The sequence below is a fragment of the Cyprinus carpio genome, chromosome A13 (genome assembly GCF_018340385.1).
Source record: "Cyprinus carpio isolate SPL01 chromosome A13, ASM1834038v1, whole genome shotgun sequence".
Classification (NCBI taxonomy): Eukaryota; Metazoa; Chordata; class Actinopteri; order Cypriniformes; family Cyprinidae; genus Cyprinus; species Cyprinus carpio.
In genome coordinates, this window is record NC_056584.1 from 51,855 (window position 1) to 74,008 (window position 22,154).

General features: G+C 36.9%; 5 protein-coding genes and 1 pseudogene across 5 annotated transcripts; 5 read left to right on the forward strand and 1 right to left on the reverse strand.

Annotated features, from left to right (window-relative positions):
- Positions 1-131: 131 nt before the first annotated feature.
- Positions 132-2,738, forward strand: LOC122147162 (glutathione S-transferase omega-1-like). The gene is made up of 7 exons (XM_042768317.1): positions 132-252; positions 433-496; positions 872-980; positions 1,145-1,367; positions 1,691-1,792; positions 1,888-1,994; positions 2,353-2,738. The coding sequence occupies exons 2-7, from the start codon at positions 466-468 to the stop codon at positions 2,501-2,503; spliced, it is 723 nt and encodes a 240-aa protein (XP_042624251.1). The 5' UTR covers positions 132-252; positions 433-465; the 3' UTR covers positions 2,504-2,738.
- An 84-nt stretch (positions 2,739-2,822) lies between these two features.
- LOC109092141 (inositol 1,4,5-trisphosphate receptor-interacting protein-like) lies at positions 2,823-8,050 on the reverse strand. The gene is given in 4 exon segments (XM_019105858.2): positions 2,823-4,701; positions 4,704-5,855; positions 7,351-7,565; positions 7,929-8,050. Coding segments are annotated over 2 exon segments (1,593 nt in total). The 5' UTR covers positions 5,842-5,855; positions 7,351-7,565; positions 7,929-8,050; the 3' UTR covers positions 2,823-4,246.
- A 253-nt stretch (positions 8,051-8,303) lies between these two features.
- Positions 8,304-10,239, forward strand: LOC109092151 (calcium homeostasis modulator protein 3-like). The gene is made up of 3 exons (XM_042768316.1): positions 8,304-8,756; positions 8,846-9,101; positions 9,340-10,239. The coding sequence occupies exons 1-3, from the start codon at positions 8,470-8,472 to the stop codon at positions 9,790-9,792; spliced, it is 996 nt and encodes a 331-aa protein (XP_042624250.1). The 5' UTR covers positions 8,304-8,469; the 3' UTR covers positions 9,793-10,239.
- Positions 10,240-10,672: 433 nt separating this feature from the next.
- LOC109092149 (calcium homeostasis modulator protein 1-like) lies at positions 10,673-12,479 on the forward strand. The gene is made up of 2 exons (XM_019105873.2): positions 10,673-11,371; positions 11,880-12,479. The coding sequence occupies exons 1-2, from the start codon at positions 10,823-10,825 to the stop codon at positions 12,378-12,380; spliced, it is 1,050 nt and encodes a 349-aa protein (XP_018961418.1). The 5' UTR covers positions 10,673-10,822; the 3' UTR covers positions 12,381-12,479.
- Positions 12,480-14,537: 2,058 nt separating this feature from the next.
- LOC109091939 lies at positions 14,538-15,684 on the forward strand (annotated as a pseudogene).
- Positions 15,685-17,715: 2,031 nt separating this feature from the next.
- Positions 17,716-19,928, forward strand: LOC109092153 (calcium homeostasis modulator protein 2-like). The gene is made up of 3 exons (XM_019105879.2): positions 17,716-17,999; positions 18,265-18,887; positions 19,261-19,928. Exons 2-3 carry the CDS (start codon positions 18,342-18,344, stop codon positions 19,642-19,644), a joined length of 930 nt encoding a protein of 309 aa, XP_018961424.1. The 5' UTR covers positions 17,716-17,999; positions 18,265-18,341; the 3' UTR covers positions 19,645-19,928.
- The last annotated feature ends 2,226 nt before the right edge of the window (positions 19,929-22,154 follow it).

Consider the following 22,154-nt stretch of genomic DNA (forward strand, 5'->3'; position numbering starts at 1 on the left):
GCAGTATATCATTTATAGTTGTTAAATAGCCTAGTTGTATAATTAACATCGTATACTACTCTTCAAACGATGAAAAGTAACTTTACGAATCTTTTACTAAACCCAGTGAACTAGTTTTGTTGAAGAGCTTTATTTTGAAAGTAATGTGGGTGTAATAAGTATGTAAGAGGAGGAGTCATTATCTTCAGCCACACCTGTTCTTCCATAAAAACTCAACTTTCCAGCTAACGTTAACTTCAGTCGGTTCAACAGGTAAGCAAACCTTGAATGAATTTTTGTTTGCTTTTAGTAAAACATGTCAAGCATCTGTGATAGCCTTGAAAGCAGTTTTCATTTCTTGCCTCCGTGCGCGTTATGTAACATCTTTAGATTTTTATCTATAAAGAATGTAAAAAAAAATGTAATAGTCACCATCGAATGTTTTATTTCCAGCATTAAGGTCTTTTTCAAGTGAACACTGATCACATGGCTCCATCTCCAAAATGCCAAGGAAAAGGTAAGAGAAAACTGAAATTTGGAAATGGAAATTAGACTCGCTCACAAAGCTAACATTGTTTGGTCTATAACTTGTAAATGGAAAAGCATTAATAAAAACACGTTCATCTGCATAGCATGTTCAGATAGTTTCATTAACAACCCGGTTACAGAAAACTCTCCCAGATGTTATCATGGCATGACGTTGCGTAATCATTGTTAAAAAACATATTTCTGATAAAACATAAGCTCTTAAAATGTAATTCATAAACAGTTAAGGACTTAATGTCCCACGTTATTTTACTGATTTAATTCCATGCATATCATGCAAATAACTCATTCATATGCATGTACATATTTACATAATTGTGTCCCATGTGTTTCACTGGTGTAACAGCATGTCCTGCTCCTGGACCAGTGCCGAATGGTCTTATTCGGCTCTACAGCATGAGATTTTGTCCATTTGCTCAGAGAGCAAGACTGGTGCTCACTGCCAAGGGAGTTAAGTGAGTACTAATGTTGACCTGCAGTAATGGAGTACAATGAGGGTTGAGCATAAATTAGATTTGAGTTTCTTAATTAACATTGTCTGTTTTGGTTGTGAGGAAAATAACTCAATTAAATTTCTAGCTACCTAACCAATACTGATTTTTTTATTCCTTTTACATAGACATGAAATTATCAACATCAATTTGAAGGATAAGCCTGATTGGTTTCTGGCGAAGAATCCTTCAGGGACAGTGCCAGTATTGGAAACCTCAAGTGGTCAGGTGATATACGAGTCACCAATCACCTGTGAGTACCTGGAAGAGGTCTACCCTGAGAAGAAACTGCTCCCATCTGACCCATTTGAGAGGGCCCAACAGAAAATGCTGCTGGAGCATTATTCAAAGGTATGCAGTTGGTCATTTTGAAACATGTACCTTATAAAGAACAGCTGATTTTTATTAATCTCCTCAATCAGAAATCTCACTGTAATCAGGACACAGAATATAGAAATGTACTTTGTCCATACAGTTCCTCAAAAAATCTGAAAGTCTTGGTATTATCTTTTTATTATCAGTTAAGCAAACCACAATAACCAGGAAAGTAAACCCATAACCACTCAGGAGCATTATTGATGTATAATCATATTAATGATTTGAATTTCTTTTTTTTTTTTTTTTTTTTTAAGTAAATTTATGCATACATTTATGGAAATTCATCCTCATTTCAGGTAATTCCATACTTCTATAAGATCTCTATGGGCAAGAAAAGAGGAGAAGATGTCTCAGCAGCTGAAGTTGAATTTACAGAAAAAGTCTCCCAACTAAATGAGGTGGGCTGAAATTTCTACACTTTCTAAAAGTATATCATAAAAATATATTAACTGTTTTTTTTTATATATATATATATATATTTTTTTTTTTTCAGTTTCTGGCGAAAAAGAAGACCAAATATTTTGGGGGTGATTCTATCACAATGATTGACTACTTGATCTGGCCATGGTTTGAGAGGGCAGAGATGATGGGCGTAAAGCAGTACGTTTTTTTTTTTTTTTTTTTTTTTTTTATTATTATTATTATTCGTACATATATGCAGTATATAATGAATATATGATTAAAAACTCACACATTTTCCAGACAACAAGAGGAATAGTGTGCTGAGTCATAGAGGTTAAGTTAAACAGATATGCAAACATGAATGACTGAGATTAGTAAAGGTAGGGCTCTGGTTCCAGCTGAATTGAAAAGCACTTTGGTTCAGTGAACTTTGTGCACACAAGTACTTGTCTTCACAAGTAAACTTCTTGTAAATGCTACCATGTCTTTTGTATATATTTCTCCATAGTATAACTTGCTTGTAAACCTAATAGTTCCATATCTCTGTTTGTTTCAGTTGTTTGGCCAACACTCCTGAGTTAAGGAAGTGGATTGAATGCATGTTGGAGGATCCAGTAGTCAAAGCCACCATGTTCAGCACAGAGGATCACAAGGTGTTCTTCAACAGCTACATGGACGGAAAACCTAATTATGATCATGGTTTATAGAGTAAAACAGAATGATTTCTGTCCATCTGTGTGTGGATTTTATCATTACTATTTTCTTAGTTTAAGTATTTTTATACTGAATTTACAGCAAATTGAGCTTTTAAGCCTTAGACCTTAGAGTAGATTCCAGAGGGCCATGTAAAAAAGGCTACAATAGGTATATGAACATGCTTTTCTTTTATACATGAATATAAATAAACCACATGTACAAACCATAAACATTATGGACAAAACATGTATGTTTTTATTCTTTTATCTTTCCTTCAACTCAAACATTATAGCTTGGTGCTTATAGGTTAATTCCCAGGGAAAGCAAGAGCGGATAAAATGTATATGTGTACCTTGAATGAAGTGCCGCTTTGGATATAAGCATCTGCCAAATGCATAAATGTAAATGCATATTGTGGGGTTGCACAACATGGCATTCTATGAGGGGAAACCACAGAACTGCATACTGCATAAGCGTTTGTTTAGTGCAAGTTTGATTTAAAAAAAAAAAAAAAAAAAAACTCCTAGACAAAGACTACAAAGAGTGAAACCAGTGCATTGTAGAGGAAAGATAAAAAGTCGCTTTCAAACCTGTGAAACAGCTTCTGCTTGGGCCTGTACATGTCACTATGCACCATTTCTTTAGATGTGCTTGCTGCTCAGACGTTGTTTAGGCATTTCAACAATCCCTTATGTTGGCAGACAAGATCAAAACTGATAATACTGCTAAATACTCTGATAATGTTACAAAATTATATCCTTAACATATTACATAATTTACAATAACTCATGGTTCAAAGATCCTGAATCAGCTGCCAGAATGATGATAAATAGCAAGTGGGTGTTTTTTCAACCATGGGCACTTTTGGACCTGTGGAAAAATAAAATTCCTTAAAATCCTATTGTTTTATAACAGCAACGTCATTTCACTCATAACTCTAATTATGTATTGTGTTTGGTAACCTTCAGTGGTGGACATTACATTTAAACTTTTGGAAAAACTTTGTCTTGATAAATTGTTTAAATATTTTAAATACACACTTGTTTTCACTTTTTGCATAATTTATCAAAATGACAGCTTGAAATGATGCATGATAAAATAATTGTTCTTAGGTGATATTTACCTTGATTTTCTTCACACAATACATCTTATTTCAACTCCAGAATGCTCTACACTGACACTGTCCCCTTGGTAAGAAAAAAAAAAATAACTTTTGCAATAAACTTGATTATTATTTTTAATAGTTTTTTTTATTATTATCATGAAAATGACACCAAAACTAATAAGTTTTAATGTGTACAAATTTATATGGACAGTTTATTCATTTCGGCAAAATAAATATTGAAATTTGTGTATAATTCACTCTTTGTTGTGATAACTTAAAAATGTAAAGATTAATATTTTTATGATGGATTGTATATTTGAAGATTGAAAGCCTCAGTCTGGGACAAGAGTAAAACAAGAAATGATATTAATAAAAAGCATTTGAAAAGTAGCAATAAATAAAAATGCAAATAAAGACTGCTTTAATCTGACCTACATATAACATAAATGTAAAAGTTGAAATTTGGCCCCTGGGACAAAAAAGTCCCATAGTTGAAGAAACACCCAAATATCATCATAGCATCAGTTACAGTCAGTGCTTAAAATGGCGCTTACATTTAAGGTGCAAAACGTCATCACGTAATTAGTCTGTAGAAATCCCCTGCACTCAAAGCCAGATCGGTGAGTAGGTCTACATCTGGTCTGCTAAACTAATGTCTCACATAACCGTTAGACAAGTGTGGGGTATATTCTTGTACAAGCACTGAGGTATTTCTGACCATCTCTTGAAAATGCTCTTCCATTTTGGCGTATACATGCCTCTGCAACACTAGAGGCCTAAACAGGTTTATCGGCTCTGCAGTACAGATTATTTTGGGAACCAGAATTTCAGCCGGGATGCGAGGGTTCCCTACAACAACGTGATAGAGTCTCTTTTCCTCCAAGCTTTGCTGAAGGAAGCCGAGTAGATCTCGTAATCTGTGATCGAGATTCTGTGGCTGCCACATGGCAGGACATTTACTCAACAGCAGATGCAAAAGCGCCGTCTTTATATGGTAATTAGAAAAGGCGCTTCTCCCAGTCAAAGCTGTCTGCTTTTTGTGCAAGAAAGAAACTATCTGAAGACAGTGAACGTGACACGAATTTGTAGGAAGTTGTTTGCTAGATGTTTAAGCAGATTCTTTTCATAAACGGTTAGTGAGAGTTTCCAGTGAGTGTCTGAGGAGTTGCTAATGTCAGATGGGAAATGAGAGATGAGGTAAGCATCCGTGTCCTCAAACTGAACAGCAGGGGTAATGTTTAGAACAACAGTCTTTCCAGACCTAAATCTGATTTTCAGAGCTCCAGGAAAGTCCAGGTTCCGAAATCCCAGCTCAAAATCGTATTTATGAGAGATATGGCCCCATGCTTTGCTCACCGAGATCTGGAACCATGTCATGATCTGATCTTTCGACAAATACGAGGTGTTCTTTGCACAGAGGAGCTCCACCAAATTGTCTTCCTCAAGCTTTCCACACTCATTTCTGCTGTGAAGCAGGCACAGCATATCGTCACCAAGATTGGTTGAGGCACAAAGACAGTCTGTGCCATTCCCACCTGGTTTAATTAGTTTAATCCTTCCACATCCTTGCAAGTCCAGTGGGATTTCAGTTGAGGGGTCGCACCAGAGTTGAAACTGGAACCTGAATGACCGTGGAGGAGCAAAAGGCACAATGAGGTCACATGTAGGAGGTTTAGACACCCTCCAGGACTCAAACATACTGCCTATGCCAACAAAGTCCTCGACTTCCAGGTCAGATTCTCGATCGCAAACACTTCTCAAAGCCTCGAGCAGATCATCTGCAAAGCCCTCGATAAACTCTCGCACTCTCCCGCTCTCGTGGATGAAAGGATGGAAGCGGGTCTTGCAGAAGTTACTTAGGACACCTTTATCTAGGACTACAGTCTTAGCGCTGAGATATTCGGCACTGGAATCTCCATCTTCATCTTCCATGGGGTCTGGCATTTCAGTAGGGATCATATCCTGTCTGCACACCTCAATTGTGAAGAAAATGACTAGGCAGAGAGAGCTCCAAAAGTACCAGCTGTAACTGTCCTGATCACCAGTCAGAGCTGTTTCTGTTTGAGAGATCTCCAGTTCCAGGCGCTTGTGTTCGGCCTCCAGCTTCTCCTGGTGCTCCTTCATTCGGGTCAGGAGCTCATCATCTTGCTCAGGGATGGTGGTGTTCTCATTAGGGAAGAGCAGCGGGTGGTTGAGGATAGCGGCTACTACCACCAAGCAAACCCGTGCAATAGCACCTTGCATCCTTCACTGTGAGTCTGGGAAAACACACATTTCTGGATTAATGTGAGCTTCTTGAAAGGAAACACATCTTCTACCTTTTGTGAAAACATGTTATTATTTGTAAACTGTAATACAAAGGACTGTCCTGCACTGGCGAAGGAAGTCAGATAACCTCTGTTAAATAAATTACACAAATCAGATTTCCAGTTTCCAGATAAAAGTATCCACTGAAAACGAGATTTAAAAAAAAATCTGTTTAATGACTTTTTATCTCTTAACTTGAGGTCTGGGTTTAAAAAAAAAAAAAAAAACACAACTGTGGTACCATCTCATCTCTGTTCAGGGTATTTTGTCATTTTGCCTTAACTGAAGCTTAGGAAGGAACCTCATTTACACTGAGGAGGACGTTATGTAATTTGTTTATTTATAATGTGGCACTTGTGATTCTTGGAATGAGGCAGATAAAATTCAATATTTATACAATCTGCAAGCTACTGGTCCATTCCATGAAAATGGTACACTTTGGTATCCTGTAATTTTTTTTACAGCATTAGAGACACAAATTCTGTCAGTCTTTTGAAGTGATATTCAATTCAAGTAAAAATATACTTATTTTGTCAAATCTTGTTGTTAATAGTTGTGCTATTTATTTGGACTCTTTATACACCATGGTGAGAAGGCAAGCAAGTATTCTCATCCAGTCACATTTTCTGTTGAATTAATCAAGCTTAACCATATTACTTAAGTTATATGGATCTTTCATTTTTTTTCTTTTCACACATTTCAGTGTCTTAAGCAGCATTTACACATATATTTTTAAAAACAAACCACATAGAGAATAAAAAGAAAATAATTAAATAATTAAATTCAAATTTTTATTTGATCCCATAAAGTTTTTTAGGCCCTATTGTGTGTGTGTGTGTGTGTGTGTGTGTGTGTGCAAAAACAAACAAACAAACAAAAACAAATGACAGTCTATGCAGAACTGCATAAGAAAAATAATAATAATATAAAAAACAACGTTTTTTAATAGAGTATATAGTAATAGGTAGTTAACTAATGTTTGAGCTCCAGGAAATCTGTGGCGCTGCAAAGATTCCAACCTTCTACAAACACTAAAGGGCGGAGTTAAGACAACAACAACGATTTACTCATTAAACAGAAAGAAATCTAAAAAATAGTTAGACACTATTACAGAAGAAACACTTGTTAACGCGTGCCTGAAATGATTAATGTCAATGGTAAGTTTATCAGCAACAGTGCGACTGAAGAGTAGTGTAGAGGAAGGCGGTGACGCAATAAACCAACGACTTAAAGGGAGAGCATCAAAAAAATCTCTTTTTAATCAACACAATTGCGTATTTTCTTTATGACGTCTTAAGATGTTTTACAAAAGTCCTGTGGCTTACAAAACTTGTTTTTTTAGATTTTAATCATAGCTGTTACTGTCTCTTGAATAATCTATGAAACAGCAGATGGTCACTGCTCGCGCGCGTTTGTTTTAGACCAAGAGCAGAATAGTAAACTTACACTGTAATCCAAGAGTTAAAGTCCAGCGTGGTGCATTGTTTCAGAACGATACTGAACCGACACAAGAGAAAGCGCTTCAGTACCGTTACTCCTGTTTCCTCATCTGCTCTCACATCCAGGAAGTGACCAATGGGGCCCTTTTCACGCCTCCATAAAAAGCACGTGGGTCAGTCTCGCTCTTGAGTCAACATCATGTCACACGCACTCCGGGGGTGCTGAAAACATAAAACATATTATTGACATATTATGAGCCTATAGTGCTAGTAATTATGGATGTACATTCAATTACAAAAATAAAAAGGCTTCGAAATATGTACATGAAAACCATGTTATATATGGCGAATTAGCTAGAGAGTAATATCTACAAACAACGGTATTTAAATTTGTGTAAGGCCTTACACAACAAAAAAACAACAAAAAAAAAAAAAAATTTTTACGTTGTTTTGTTTTTCGGCTCTTTTTAAGAATGTGCAGCTGCGCAGTGACTACCGAAGGACAAATATACCCACACGAGGTCGCTACCTCACCAAAGTTCAGCCAGATGCAATACACCTACAATACCCTGATAAGATATTTACCCCCGTTGCAATCATCCGTTTGTAGGGTCATTTTGAGGTTTATTTTTAAAGTTATTTTCCTGAGGGTCACGGAATGCGGTAATTATTGAGAAAAACAGCCGTTCTCCAAACCGGAATATCCGGTCGCGAGAGGGCTGCGGCGCTTATTAAGAAAAATATGAAAAATGTAAATATGAAATAGCCTATTATAAACCATACGACTATTGAAAGGGAGAGGAATCAAATCCGTTTTAACTAGTTTTAACGTCAGGTATTCGTGCGCACATTTGGGTGTGGCCAAATGATGCAGGTGCGCGCGCCCTACACGTGAACCCATCACACTTAAGCGCTCAGAGCTTGCGAGACCCATTGTGAAACTTTCGTCTCCACGTGATCAATATAATTACTTTTAAATAAAAAAAAATTCTCATCTTTTTTTTTTTTTTGTCTTTTTCGCAGACTTGATCAGCGCAGATTGCACAACAACATATTTGGCGGTCATTATCAGATAAGTACTTTTGACACATCTGCAGCCTCTTACAGCTACAACATAAACTAATTAATGGATCGTTTAAAGTTGGTTCTGCAATATTTTCAGTCAAACTCTGAGTCTATCTCTAATGGTATCTGTATAATATTGTCACTGATAAGCGTCAAGTTGTATACAAGTTTTGATTTCAACTGCCCCTGTTTACCGCAATACAATAAGATGTACGCACTGGGGGTCATGTTCGTCCCTCCAATTATATTGTTCCTTTTGGGAGTGTTAGTCAGTCGTCATACAGGGGTGTTGATGGAAGAGTGGGTGAGACCCCTGGGCAACAGGACAAAAAATCCAGCAGTGGTAAAGTAAGTTTGAAGCTAAATAATATTAATAATATTACTAACTTATTATTAATATTAATCATATAAAAATATGTATATTATTCTTCTCCCAGATTTTTGCTGTCATCAATGTTGCAACGGGCCCTTCTGGCCCCCATGGTCTGGATTCTGATGACACTCTTGGATGGAAAATGTTTAATCTGTGCATTTAGTATGAATGTAGACCCTAAATATTTCACAGGAATACCAAACAGCACTGGCCTAGAATTGATCAAGATCATGGCAAGGGTGCCTTGCAAAGAAGATGTTATATTCAAAAACAGCAGTTTTCGGAAAGCTGTCTCACGCTATGTGCGTTGTTACTCTCAGGTGAATGGGTTTTCTCACATTTTTTTGTGCATTTTTTTTTCAGTGCTTACATTGTCTTTAGGCAAGTGAAGTGTGATGTCAATGTCATTTTTGACATGATATCTGCTAAGTAAGATTGAGCTGTACAAAGCTGACAGGAGCAGACCTTTAGCAAATCTATAGGTGGTTAAAATCCTTTCATGCTTTGCATAACTAGATGATTCATCTTTTCTTCTTGTACAATTTATCCTCTCAATAGGCAATAGGCTGGTCAATCCTCCTTTTCTTCATTTTTTTGGGCACTGTGGGCCGTGTCCTCAAGCCTTGCTTCAATCACGCCACTTTTCTGCAGACACGCTACTGGAGCAATTACCTGGACATTGAGCAGAAGCTCTTCGATGAGACCTGTGTCCTTCATGCCAGAGATTTTGCCAGAAAATGTGTGGTGCAGTTCTTTGAGAGTATGCGAGAAGACGTGACTGTGAGAATGCCTCTTTCAAATGCACTCAGACCCAGTACAATTCAAAATGAATATGAAGAGGAGGAAGAGGAGCGTTTGCATGGTATAACCAGACAAGATCAGGTGGATCATTTGCTGCAAACCTGGTATGAGTGCAAACCAGAGCTGGACGTGACCAATATGGCCTATAAACCCAAAGGGTGTATCACTTGGGAAGATCACAATGGAAAGGTATTATTCTCTGAAGTGTAAAACTGAGGAAAAAAAGATCTTACCCCTTAAATAAGAATGAATGTCAATAAGTGACATGTAAATGAAATATGAATAAAAATAATGAAAAATGTTAACCCTAGAATTGTACTTGAACTAGAGAACTAGTTGACTAATTAATGTTAATTCAGAAGCAAAAGCCTAAAAAGCTTGCATGTTGGATGTATAATTCAGACCCCCATACGATTCTGAGGCAAAGATGCCTGGATGGAGAATGTTTCATCTGCATATTTAGTGTGAATGTAGAACCAAAACATTTTTGAATTGTAATGTTACTATCAGATTAATGTCAGTTCAAACAGCATCGTTTTAACCTTCCTCAAGTGCTTGCATGCTGGTGCATTTGAATATGCTGGAATTTAGTTTGTGTATTTTTGCATGTCTCTTCCCACACATTACACAACAACCTCATGGATATTGCTTTTATGTAAATTACTACAGAACCTTGGCAACACATGAAAAAAATGTGTATTTAGTTGTCAGTTTATATTATGCATATGTATATCTATTAATAGTATTAAGTAATAAAAATATGTTTATCATCTTAGCTGCATGGCAGTTAGACCACTGTGTTCTGTGTTTGTATTGTCCATGTTGTGAAATGTATGTTTACCTTCAATACGCCTTTTGAGTAAGAGAGATTTTGTCTTGAAGTTATGTATTATGCTTGACATAATACATAATACATAAAATATGTTACCTATTAGCCTATTTAAGCATTGGACAAAGCCAGGACAAAAATAACACCCAACTATTTAGTTGAGGATGTGTTAGAGACTTTAAAGGAGGGGCCTGTCACTCATGTGCATCCATGTATTAAGGCAACCTGGTGAACCTTTCCTTACTTTGGATTCAGCTCTGTTCCAGCAGTCTTGCTTTCTTTTCTCTCTGACTAGATAGAGCAAGTCTTTGATTATTATTATAAGAGTTATCATTTATTATTGCTCAGCTTTACTAGTTTGATAAACTTTGATTTATATTTTGCTCTCGAAGGTGAACTGACTTTTTGAAAATGGATAAGTTTCGGATTATGGTCCAGTTTTTGCAAGCCAACCAAGAGTCGTTCATGAATGGCATCTGTGGGATCATGGCTCTGGCAAGTGCTCAGATGTATTCCTCTTTTGAGTTCACCTGTCCTTGTCTTCCAGACTACAATTATGCGTATGGAATCGGCATTCTAATTGTTCCGCCAATATGGTTCTTTTTACTTGGGTATGTACTTAACAACAACATATCAGTGTTAACTGAAGAATGGAAGAGACCGGTTGGAAAACGCAGGAAAGATCCGGCGGTTTTGCGCTACATGTTCAGCTCCATGACGCAGCGCGCTCTCATCGCTCCGGCTGTATGGGTAGCCGTGACTTTAATGGATGGCAAGAGCTTTCTTTGTGCTTTCAGCGCCACAACGGATTTTTCCGAATTCCTCAACGAGAGCTATCAAAGCTTATCCACAAAGGAGCTTGTGAAATTACAAGCAAGGATTCCATGCACAGACGTGTATGATGGACATTATATTATTTCCAGAGAAGGGGCCTCTAGGTATATTCGCTGTTTGTCACAGGTAATGACAAAACTTGATGAAATGTGCTTTTCTAAAATATGTTACCTATTAGCCTACTATTAACGCTGGGTAAAGCAATATTTGACATTTTGGTGCTAGTTCTTTATCAACAAACAACCAATCATAAACCGCTTTAGTTCTTACCTCATTAAATATTCATGCGCTTAGCCTATAGAAAGTTCAGCTGACAAGTTTGTTTGTACGTTTTAAAAACAGATTTTCACAGTTATACAAGAGGTTACTAAAACAGGACAGGTCCAGGATTAATTACGAACACAGGGAAATTATATAGGCCTGGGATTTCAAGGCTATAAGAGAAATGATGTAGGCCTATAACATTCAGTTTGATATAGCTATGGAAACTATTTATTGTCTATTATAAAACTAGGCTATATATTATATAAAATATATAAATATATAGGCTACAACTACAGTATAGGTATATAGCCTATTGTTTTATTTTTAAAGTAATCTGTTGCGATGTTTCTTTCTTTCTTTCTTTCTTTAGGCCTGTGGATGGACCTTTTTAATGGTAATAACTATAGCAGCGTTCTTGATAAGGGCGATAAGACCTTGTTTTACACAAGCTGCTTTTCTTAAAACGAAATATTGGTCGCACTACATTGATACAGAGCGCAAATTATTTGACGAGACGTGCAAAGAGCACGCCAAGAGCTTTGCTAAGGTCTGCATACAGCAATACTTCGAGAGCATCAGTGGTGAAATTGTTCCACAGTTCCAGTTACCCACAAAGAAAGGGAAAGGTAAAAAAGATGATGATGGGGAAAAACAGAAGAGTGACGAGGAGAATCTTCTTGGGATCCGTAAAGAAGACGATATGAATAAAGTCCTTTGGAACTGGCATATTTGTAAACCCCCACTAATGCTGAACAAACGCGCTGAAGATATGAATGGACATGCGCACTTGGATACACTCAGCCTCTTAGAAGAGCGCAACACCCACACACCTGTGAAAACGACAGCTGTGGCTTACTACTCCAAAGTCTGACTTCACGTTTTAATCTGAACTGAATTAAGTGGTATTGCAGTAGCCTAATCACTGTTAAGATCTCGTTTCTATTTATTGCATGCCCTTTCTTATTTTATATCCTCCTGAGATTTTGCTAATCGTAAGTTGTTTGTTAGGCCTACCATAAATAAATAATAGGATATAATGGGCTTTTATGTGATAAAAAATGCAGGTGTGACCAATGACAATAATAATAGCCTATGATGACCACAATGTTAATAATGAATGTCACTCTTTTTCTCTATACAAAAATGAGGTTTTACTAAAATTAAGGTAGGCCTATAGCTAAATTTAAATTCAGGAGGAGTTGAGCAGGTGTTGATGTCATCAGTCATATCAAGGACATATCAGCAGCTGCTAATGTCACTCTGGATGTATTTTTTTTACGGTATTTAGCCCCATAGATATATATATATATATAGCCTACATAGATGCCTCATTAGTGACTGTTTCTATGGGCCGCTTTACATAAGCCGTCAGCCATATTGGAAGGGTCAACATGAGGTCAATCACCATAATAACCAATGAATATTCAAACATGCCACAATCCTTACATATCTATGTTTCAACCCCGCTCTCGCATTCTCACCTGCATGTGAAAGATTATCCTGCATCTTCGAATATTAATTGATTATTATGGTGAATGACGTCACGTTGACCATTAAAGATGGCGGACGCATCTACGTGCTTGGAGCTGTCGAATGAAGCATCTACCTGTACATATCTAAGTTTAGCCCCGCCCACTAATGGCATGTTGGCTACTAAAGGATCAAAGTAGTTTACCACATCCTAAATTATGTCACAGACAATGTTATTGTACAACAGAACCTGCTGCAGCAGTTTGCAATTGTATAGCTTGCTCAGGCTAAACTGCTGAGTTAAGCCTAAGCATAACTGCCAAATCTTTTAGTTATACTCTTCAGTTTAAAGCAGCAGTATTTATTACTCAGTTACATAAATGATTATTTATATGATTTTAGGATATTTTAGGATATCTTAAAGCAGTGGCTCTTGACCAGGGGTCCAGGGCCCTATAGAGAGCCTCAGCAAACTTACAAGAGAGCCTCAAGATTAATTAAAATGATTTAAAATAAGACAAAAATAACTTTGGAATAAGGTAAATCAAATAAAAATCAAGATATTTCTTATTTAATATACCCCTAAATTTGGGGAATTCTAAAACGTAATTGTTTACATTTTAAACTATAATTAGTTGCTTATTTTAATGTATGGACACTATACCAATTTCTGTAAACTGGCTTTGAATATTGTTTTGGACAGTGGATGCAGTGGATGTAGTCAAAAAGGTTGTGAATGTGAACCACAATGGGTGTGACTTTAGAACTCACAGTGTGTGGCTCTCCTTTGGCCTGCCGTGGGGAATGCGTTTCATGACATTGTGGTTTCCGAGATGATCTCTTCATTCTGAGATGTTCTGTGCACTGTTCTGTGCATGTCCCATTTTGTATGACTCCCTAATTAAACACACCTAGTTTAATTCCAAGACCTGCAAAAGGAGTGTCAGATAATTGAGACGTGCAAAAAATTAACTGGAATTAGGAACCACTGTCATATCCATTTTTACTGGGTCTCATGAGACAATATAGAAGAATATGTTGGAAGACATTTATATGTACAGCAAGGGAAATGTTTTTTTTTTTTTTTCATGTATCTGATCTTTCTCAATTACTTTAGCCCAACCTATTTTAGTTAAAGGCTTATTAGTTCAATTGGGGCTGAAACCAGATTGTAATTGCTATTGGTGATTTACTGCTGTATGTACATAACAGACCACAACAAATACAGCTATATAAATACAGTTTTTTTTGTTTTGTTTTTACAATCTGCTTCTGGTTGTACATAATTTTAAAACTTTGTGGATGTTCAGCAAGACCATTTGTTCTCCCTGGCAATGAAATGTAAGTCTTCATTTCAGAATTTATTTGATTTTTCATATTTGGTTTTAAGTAATTAATTTGAGTGGCACATTGAGGCTTGAGGAAACTTTGCCCAATCAGTTGCTTTTATATGAATTGAATGTATGCATTTATTGATCTAGATATAGCATAATGAAGCTGTTTCTGTTTCCCCTTCTTTTCATGTATAACTGTGTCAAAGGACTTACTTGCACATCTGTCTTTGTCAGGTTTTAGGTTTACTTTCCAGAGACAGTAATCAGCGAAAAGAAACTGAGAAAGAGAAAGACACCTATATCAAAATAAGATGTCTGCTTTCCTCTCAGAATACATCAAATTTATTGCACTTTACTTCAAGAATAAGGATGTCATGGTCTTCCATGGCCTCATAGGAACAGTGGTTGGTCAGACAGCATACAACATCTTAGCTTTTCACTGTCTGTGTTCACCAAAGAAGAATTACCTGTACGGCCTGGCAGCCATTGATGTACCAGCCCTGGCTTTCTTTGTCAATGGGGTGATGCTGAATCAAAATACCTGGGACATTGTGTCAGAATGCCAGACCAGAAGATACAGGAAATTATCACTGACTGCTGCTTTTGCCCTGTTGGGCTCCATTGTGGGCAGAGCAGTTGTTGCCCCTGTTACCTGGACTGTAATTTCCCTACTGAGAGGGGAGGCATATGTCTGTGCTTTCAGTGAGTTCATGAACCCCTCATCTTTGGATGGCTTCATTTCAACTACACCTGGTCCAGAGATCATGGCCCTCTTTCCATGTAAAGATGTACCTACTCCATTTATGAACTACTCAGGAGAGGTTGAACGCCAGTTAAAGTATGAATCCCAGGTACTTGTCACTTTTTATAGTGTTGTTAAACTCCTTAATTGTTTGAACACTTCTGATGTACAACCTCTTTTTTTTCTTCATCTAGCTTTTGGGCTGGTTGCTGGTGGGAATCATCTCCCTCTCCATCTTTGTGCTCCTCTGTCTGAAAAATTGCTTCTCTTCTCTTGGCTATCATCAAAAGGCGTACTGGTCCCAGTATCGTTCCAGCAAACAAGCTCTTTTGCAGCGTACAGCTGATGTACATGCTAAATACTATGCGGCTGAAAATGTCAAGAGTTTCTTTGGCTTTGTGGCCTTGGAAGATCAGGAGAAGCAACTTCTAGCAGACTGCAAGGGAATCAAGACGACATTCCCAGAATGGAGTGGAACCGGGTCACAGGGGTTTACATGTACAGAGAGACTGATGACACTCCCATCTACAGCCGCTTAAACAAATGGGACATGTACACAAATGAAGTTAAGTAATTGACAAAGAAATTGACATTTTATCCCATGAGTCTAACAAATTAGTGTCTAATTAATGAACAATACTATACACATGTATGGGGGAGTCGTGGCCTAATGGTTAGAGAGTCGGACTCCCAATCGAAGGGTTGTGAGTTCGAGTCTCGGGCCGGCAGGAATTGTGGGTGGGGGGAGTGCATGTACAGTTCTCTCTCCACCTTCAATACCACGACTTAGGTGCCCTTGAGCAAGGCATCGAACCCCCAACTGCTCCCCGGGCGCCGCAGCATAAAATGGCTGCCCACTGCTCCGGGTGTGTGTTCACAGTGTGTGTGTGTGTTCACTGCTCTGTGTGTGTGCACTTCGGATGGGTTAAATGCAGAGCACTAATTCTGAGTATGGGTCACCATACTTGGCTGAATGTCACGTCACTTTCACTTTCACTTTTCACAGTGTGTGTGTGTGTAATATCTTTGGCATCAAGAAACACCCAAGAAATGTGTAGATATAAAAATATTTTTCTAAATGATTTAGTGCTACATTTAGATCAGGGCTGGATTAGCAATCCATTTATTTTTGTTTTGTTTTGTTTTTTGGCCCATCATGCAGGGACAGCAGCCCACAGGTTTGTATTATATTGCTTTAACCCTGGAAATATGTGGAAATCGAATTACGAAGTCTTTAAAGGGGTCCTATTATGCTTTTTCACTTTTTCAACTTTAGTTAGTCTGTAATGTTGCTGTTTGAGCATAAAAAAGATCTGCAACATTACAAAGCTCAAAGTCCACTTCAAAAGGAGATATTTTATTTAACTGAAATCACTTTTTTTCAAAAACTACAACGTTTGGACTACAACGCATATTTTCCAGGATTTGTGATATCACAAAGATTGATTAATGGGAAGAGACCTAGTTGAGCTGCACTAGAGAAGGCAACAAGTGTTATATCACTATGTCGGAGACACGCTAGCTTTCCCAAGACAGACGAACTTAGAGTGGTTAAAAATTACACTCAGATTGATTTGATATTGATGCAGTATTTACACTGAAGCTGGCAGGTGGCTATGGTAAAGGGAATGACATGGCGCCAGAAAGGTATGAAAGTCATCATCAGAATACTCCATCTTCCATCAGACGTCCAATCTGGGTTATATGAAGCGACAGGAACACTTTTTGTAAGCAAAAATGAAAACAAAAATAAGGAATTGTTGAATAAAGTCATTATTTTTGTTTGCTTCGCTTACAAAAAGTGTTCCCGTCGCTTCATATAACCCAGATTGGATGTCTGATGACAGATGGAGTATTCTGAAGTCGACTTTCATACCTTTTATGGACCTGGACACTGTTATTTACTTGGCAGTCTATGGGACAGTCACAGGCCTCCTGGTATTCATCCAAAATATCTTAAATTGTGTTCCAAAGATGAACGAAGCTTTTACGGGTTTGGAACAACATGGGGGTAAGTGATTAATGACAAAATTTTCATTTTGGGGTGGAGTATCCCTTTAAGTGTTGACTGAATGCTTTTGATGGGCTGTTATTTTTTTTTTTTTTTGCCTGTCAGTTTGTTCACGTATTTATAGCTGGAAAATGACAGCGTGATCAATGATGAATTTGGAGTGTTTATAACGAAAATTGTGACATTACCAGCTCACATAGTCAAATGTCCTAAAATAGATAAGAAGAAATTTAATAAGAAAACGAAAGAGACCAGGATTGACTAAAAAAAGAAACAAGACATTAATGAACAGTGGTGAGGCTTTTCATTACCTGGAGGCATCTGAGAGCATCTAAACGCTTGATACTCAGTTTCCTTTGCTCTTGGCAGGTAAACCAAATTTGGTTTGTAATTCGGTTTCTACGCACAAGTTCTACAACTAACAAAATATTAAAGCGCCTTTAAATATTTCAAGTTCAAGCACTTAAATGGGTCAACAGATTTATGTGTGTAACGAGTTAATGGCTCATTGTATGACAAAACAGACACTTAGTGTGCCATTAAAACGAAATTAAATTAATTATTAAATCATTTTTGGCCATTTTTGTTATTGTGCAATCCTATTTTGTCATTAAAAAATTAATATATCATTTCGATTAGATGAGAAAAAGTAATTATTTACATTCAATTTGGAGGTGGGGGTTTAGTTAAATGGCCAGGCCAGCCTGTTTTAGTTAAATGCTCATACTTTCCACTGGGGCTGGAACCAGATCCTGCTGATGATTCAGTGCTGCATGCACACAACGGACAGAGCGAAGACCTCACTACTTCAACACAACCTACAGAAAACTCATTTGTTTTAAGGACTTCTTTTGCTGTCTGCATTTGTTTGTACATTTTTGTAAAACTTTATGGCTGTTCAGCGACCCCATTTGTACCTCATTGCAAGTGAATGTAAGTCTTTCTGTTTCTAAATGGTTTTTAGGTTCTAATTCGGGCTCAGTGTCAAGCTGAAACTTGCCCAGAGGGTTTTTGTTCAAAGAACTTTTCTGCATGAACTCAGTCTTTGAATGTGTATCTCATAATATTCTGATTTGTACACATGCACATTTTTTTTGTGTCTATGTTTTTCTAGTTTTTAGAGTCTGTTTCTGATTTTCTGTATGATGGTATCAGTCAGATAACAAAAGTGGTCTCTTTAATCTTCTGTCTTTGTCAGTGTTTTAGGCTTACTTTACAGAGACTCTCAGAAAGACTTTAACCTGCATTAATTCACATTGAGAAAATCAGGACAAGATGGCTGCACTCATCTCAGAAAACTTCAAGTTCGTTGCGATCTTCTTCAAGAGTAAGGATGTCATGATCTTCAATGGCCTGATAGGTTTAGGGACCGTAGCCAGTCAGACAGTATACAATATTTTTGCATTTCACTGTCCATGTTCACCAAAGAAGAATTACCTGTACGGCCTGGCAGCCATTGGCGTACCAGCTCTGGCTTTCTTTATCATTGGGGTGATGCTGAATCAAAATACCTGGGATGTTGTTTCAGAGTGCCGCACCAGAAAATGTCGGAAATTATCAGTGTCTGCTGCTTTTGCTCTGTTGGGCTCCATTTTGGGCAGAGCAGTTGTTGCCCCCATCACTTGGTCAGTTATTTCCCTCCTGAGAGGGGAGGCGTATGTCTGTGCTTTCAGTGAGTTTATAGACCCCTCTTCTTTGGATCATTTCCCCCCTACTACAAAGACTCCAGAGATCATGGCCCTGTTTCCGTGTAAGGATGTACCGGCTCCATTTATGAACTACTCAAGAGTGATTCAACGCCAGCTAAAGTATGAATCCCAGGTATTTATCACTTTAATATAGTTTTGTTATAGTCTTTAATTAAATATACACTTCTAATTTCATTTGGCATTTACTCAAATTTATGTAATGTATAACCTCTATTTTCTTCTTTTACAGTAATACAGTAAATAATTCATAAATCTTCTGTTCCAGTAGTATACAACATTATTATTATTATTATTTAAATGTTCTTTCTGTTATCATTATTATTGTTTAAAAGTTCTTTCTGTTGTCAATATCTATGTATCTATGTATGTTTGTACCAAGAGCTTTTTTTTAAAAAAAAAATAATAATAAATTCCTTGCGTGTTTGCGCACAGTTGACGAATAAAGCTCATTCTGATTCTGATTCTGATTATCTGATCTAATCTAGTTGTTGGGCTGGTTGCTGGTGGGGATAATCTCCCTCGCTGTCTTTCTGCTCCTCTGTCTGAAACACTGCTGCTCTACCCTTGGCTATCAGCAGGAGGCGTACTGGTCCCAGTATCGTTCCAGCGAACAAACTCTCTTCCAGCGCACAGCTGATGTACATGCTAAATACCTTGCTGCTGAATGTGTCAAGAGTTTCTTTGGCTTTGTGGCCTTGGAAGATCAGGAGAAGCAACTTCTAGCAGACTGCAAGGGAATCAAGAGCGTCATTCCCAGAAAGGAGTGGAACCGGGTCACAGGGGTTTACATGTACAGAGAGACTAATGACACTCCCATCTACAGCCGCTTAAACAAATGGGACATGTGTACAAAAGAGAACAACTGTTAAGCCAAATGAAAACATTTTATATATTCTGAAATTTTCATTTATTATTTTTTATTGTTTTTACTGTTGTTGTTATTTCTTCATGGTAAACATACTTGAGTGCTATGTTGATATTTGTCACTGAAGTCTGTAAGATTGTTCGGTTTCTTTCTTTCTTTCTTTGTAGAGAGGTGATTGGCAGCTCAAATTGTCATATTTTGATGACACACATTGAACTACTTAGCATCTCTTTTAAGAGACATGATGTACTCTCAGGTTGAGATGACCTCTTGCCATCGAGCTTTTATATATATATATATATATATATATATATATATATATTATATATTATATATATATATATAGCCTATATAATATAAAATAATATTCTCAAGCAATATTCTCATCAGTTTTCTATAAGCTGTGACATAAATCTGCTTGTTTTTTATATTTTATCCAAGAGCATTTTTTTTTTTTGCTTTATAGAGGGCATTTCCCCCCTAACCTCATTAATATTTTATCTTTCATTGCAAATTCTTACATTTGATCTATAAATTCAATTATAATAATGTGATTATCTTTATGTTATCAAATTAAATCATTTACACTGAAATATACAACTGCATCAAATAATATTATGAGATTATTTTACATATTTTTGAATATACAAACAGGAAATGATGGTGGAAATTATACTTTTATACTAAATTAAAACGCCAGTAGGTGCCTTTTGTTTGGGTTTTTAATTGAGTCGTTCATTCAAACGATTCGTTCAAACGGCAGATTCATCAGATGTTTATACACGGGCTAATGAAACTTTGACTCAACCGATTCGTTCAGAACACGGAATCAATCAGCAATGAATCGCCTGGTTGCTGTGAGGTACGCTGTTTCAGCCTAACATGTATGTGACCTAATATTATTGTATTTGCTTATTGAAGTGTTTATATAACTATTAAAGTGTTGAAATGGTAAAAAAAAGAGAAAAAAAAAGAAAAAAAAACGTTGTGTGATGTTGCCTAACTAACTTTATTTTAAATATAAAAACTTTCCATTTTGAATTTTTACCTCAGAATGCTGAGTTTCTTAGCATTGCGCGTTTTGATTTATCCTCGTTTGAACGATCGTATTTATATCCGTCTCAAATGCTTTTGGGAGGGCATTTACACCTGGTCTTTTCAGGATTGGATGGCTATCCGATCAGACAAAACGCATGAAGTGACCGGGTGTAAACAGCCCCTTTGGTGTTTTGGAGGGTCGATGGGAAGAGTGGGATCCTGACGCTACCATGTAAGTTAGCTAAAGTTTATAGGCTATTAGGTTAGACCCAGACCACGCTCTTTCACGGCATGATTCAGTTTATTAAAATTCATTTAGAATGATCAGAAAATTCAAGCTATTTGGGCATAAATGTATATGCCATGGCCATTTCCCAGCATTCATATATTCAAGATGTTAATAATATTTGCACTGCAATATTTGACCGGAACGATAAAATGACGGTTATTATTATACGGTCAGTTACAACTTGTTAGATGTAGCATTCTACTCGCTTTAAACAAGACAGAGCAGACAAATATATTAAGTAGTGCAGTAAGATTACATTTATTTGAATTAACTGTTGAGCGAGAAAGATGTGTGTAGTAGCCTACCTGTGCCATGGTGCTACTTTCGCCTATGAGATATAATGTAGCAGTTTAAGCTTAGGTATTTTACACAGGCACAGGGCAGTGCTGACAACAGCTTATTCAACTCTAACTGTATGTTACTATGGTTACCAATGTTTATAGGAAACGCATTAATATAGAACGTGATTAAACTGACCTGGAACTACCTGTGCAGTTAAACGAATTTAATCACACCTGCCAGCCAATCAGAATCGAGTATTCAGACAGACCATGGCATAAGCGGCATAATCAACGGCTAGCTGTGCATTAAACGATTTGAATACACTTCGCTGAGGCAACCGCAGTGCATTCAAATCGATTATTGCACAGCTAGCCGTTGTTTATCCCTTACATATTTATATCATTTCATATAGTTAATCAGTATCACACTAAGACTGACGTTTTTTTTTCCACCAAGAAGCAGCATGGTTACAAATGTGATATTGATTTTATACAGCAGTTCAATAAGTAAGAATTTAATATTAAGATACTTACATTTTAGACACAATATTGACTGCTTTTGCTCTATTTCCCCAACAAATAAAATTCCAAACTGCGTCTCTGAGCATCATGATGTTTTGTTCCTGAATGAATCAGCCTTTTAAATGATTTGGTTCAATCGCAATGACTCACTTGACCTACTGTCAGTTTTAATTTAACTTTTAAAGTATCTTTATTTTTAACAAATAATTTCAAATATCAGTATTCAACGTTTTATGATTAAAATATCAAAACAGTATTAATGCATTTGTAACTTCAGGTTAAATACATTCATGTCCTGCATTAAACAGTGTGAAAAGTATGGGTTTCCATACTACTGACATGTAATTTGTCATTTAAGAGAGATAGCAGATGTTCTTATGCAGA

What these genes read in the sequence shown, in the direction of transcription:
- LOC109092153 (XM_019105879.2), top strand. Translation starts at nt 18,342, where the DNA reads ATGGCTGCACTCATCTCAGAAAACTTCAAGTTCGTTGCGATCTTCTTC. An exon ending in AGCTAAAGTATGAATCCCAG is followed by an intron (nt 18,888 to 19,260) that starts GTATTTATCACT and finishes GATCTAATCTAG; the next exon opens with TTGTTGGGCTGGTTGCTGGT.
- LOC109092149 (XM_019105873.2), top strand. Translation starts at nt 10,823, where the DNA reads ATGGATAAGTTTCGGATTATGGTCCAGTTTTTGCAAGCCAACCAAGAG. An exon ending in ATATTCGCTGTTTGTCACAG is followed by an intron (nt 11,372 to 11,879) that starts GTAATGACAAAA and finishes TTCTTTCTTTAG; the next exon opens with GCCTGTGGATGGACCTTTTT.
- LOC122147162 (XM_042768317.1), top strand. Translation starts at nt 466, where the DNA reads ATGGCTCCATCTCCAAAATGCCAAGGAAAAG. An exon ending in TCCAAAATGCCAAGGAAAAG is followed by an intron (nt 497 to 871) that starts GTAAGAGAAAAC and finishes CTGGTGTAACAG; the next exon opens with CATGTCCTGCTCCTGGACCA. An exon ending in TGCTGGAGCATTATTCAAAG is followed by an intron (nt 1,368 to 1,690) that starts GTATGCAGTTGG and finishes TCCTCATTTCAG; the next exon opens with GTAATTCCATACTTCTATAA.
- LOC109092151 (XM_042768316.1), top strand. Translation starts at nt 8,470, where the DNA reads ATGGATCGTTTAAAGTTGGTTCTGCAATATTTTCAGTCAAACTCTGAG. An exon ending in AAAAATCCAGCAGTGGTAAA is followed by an intron (nt 8,757 to 8,845) that starts GTAAGTTTGAAG and finishes TTCTTCTCCCAG; the next exon opens with ATTTTTGCTGTCATCAATGT. An exon ending in ATGTGCGTTGTTACTCTCAG is followed by an intron (nt 9,102 to 9,339) that starts GTGAATGGGTTT and finishes TCCTCTCAATAG; the next exon opens with GCAATAGGCTGGTCAATCCT.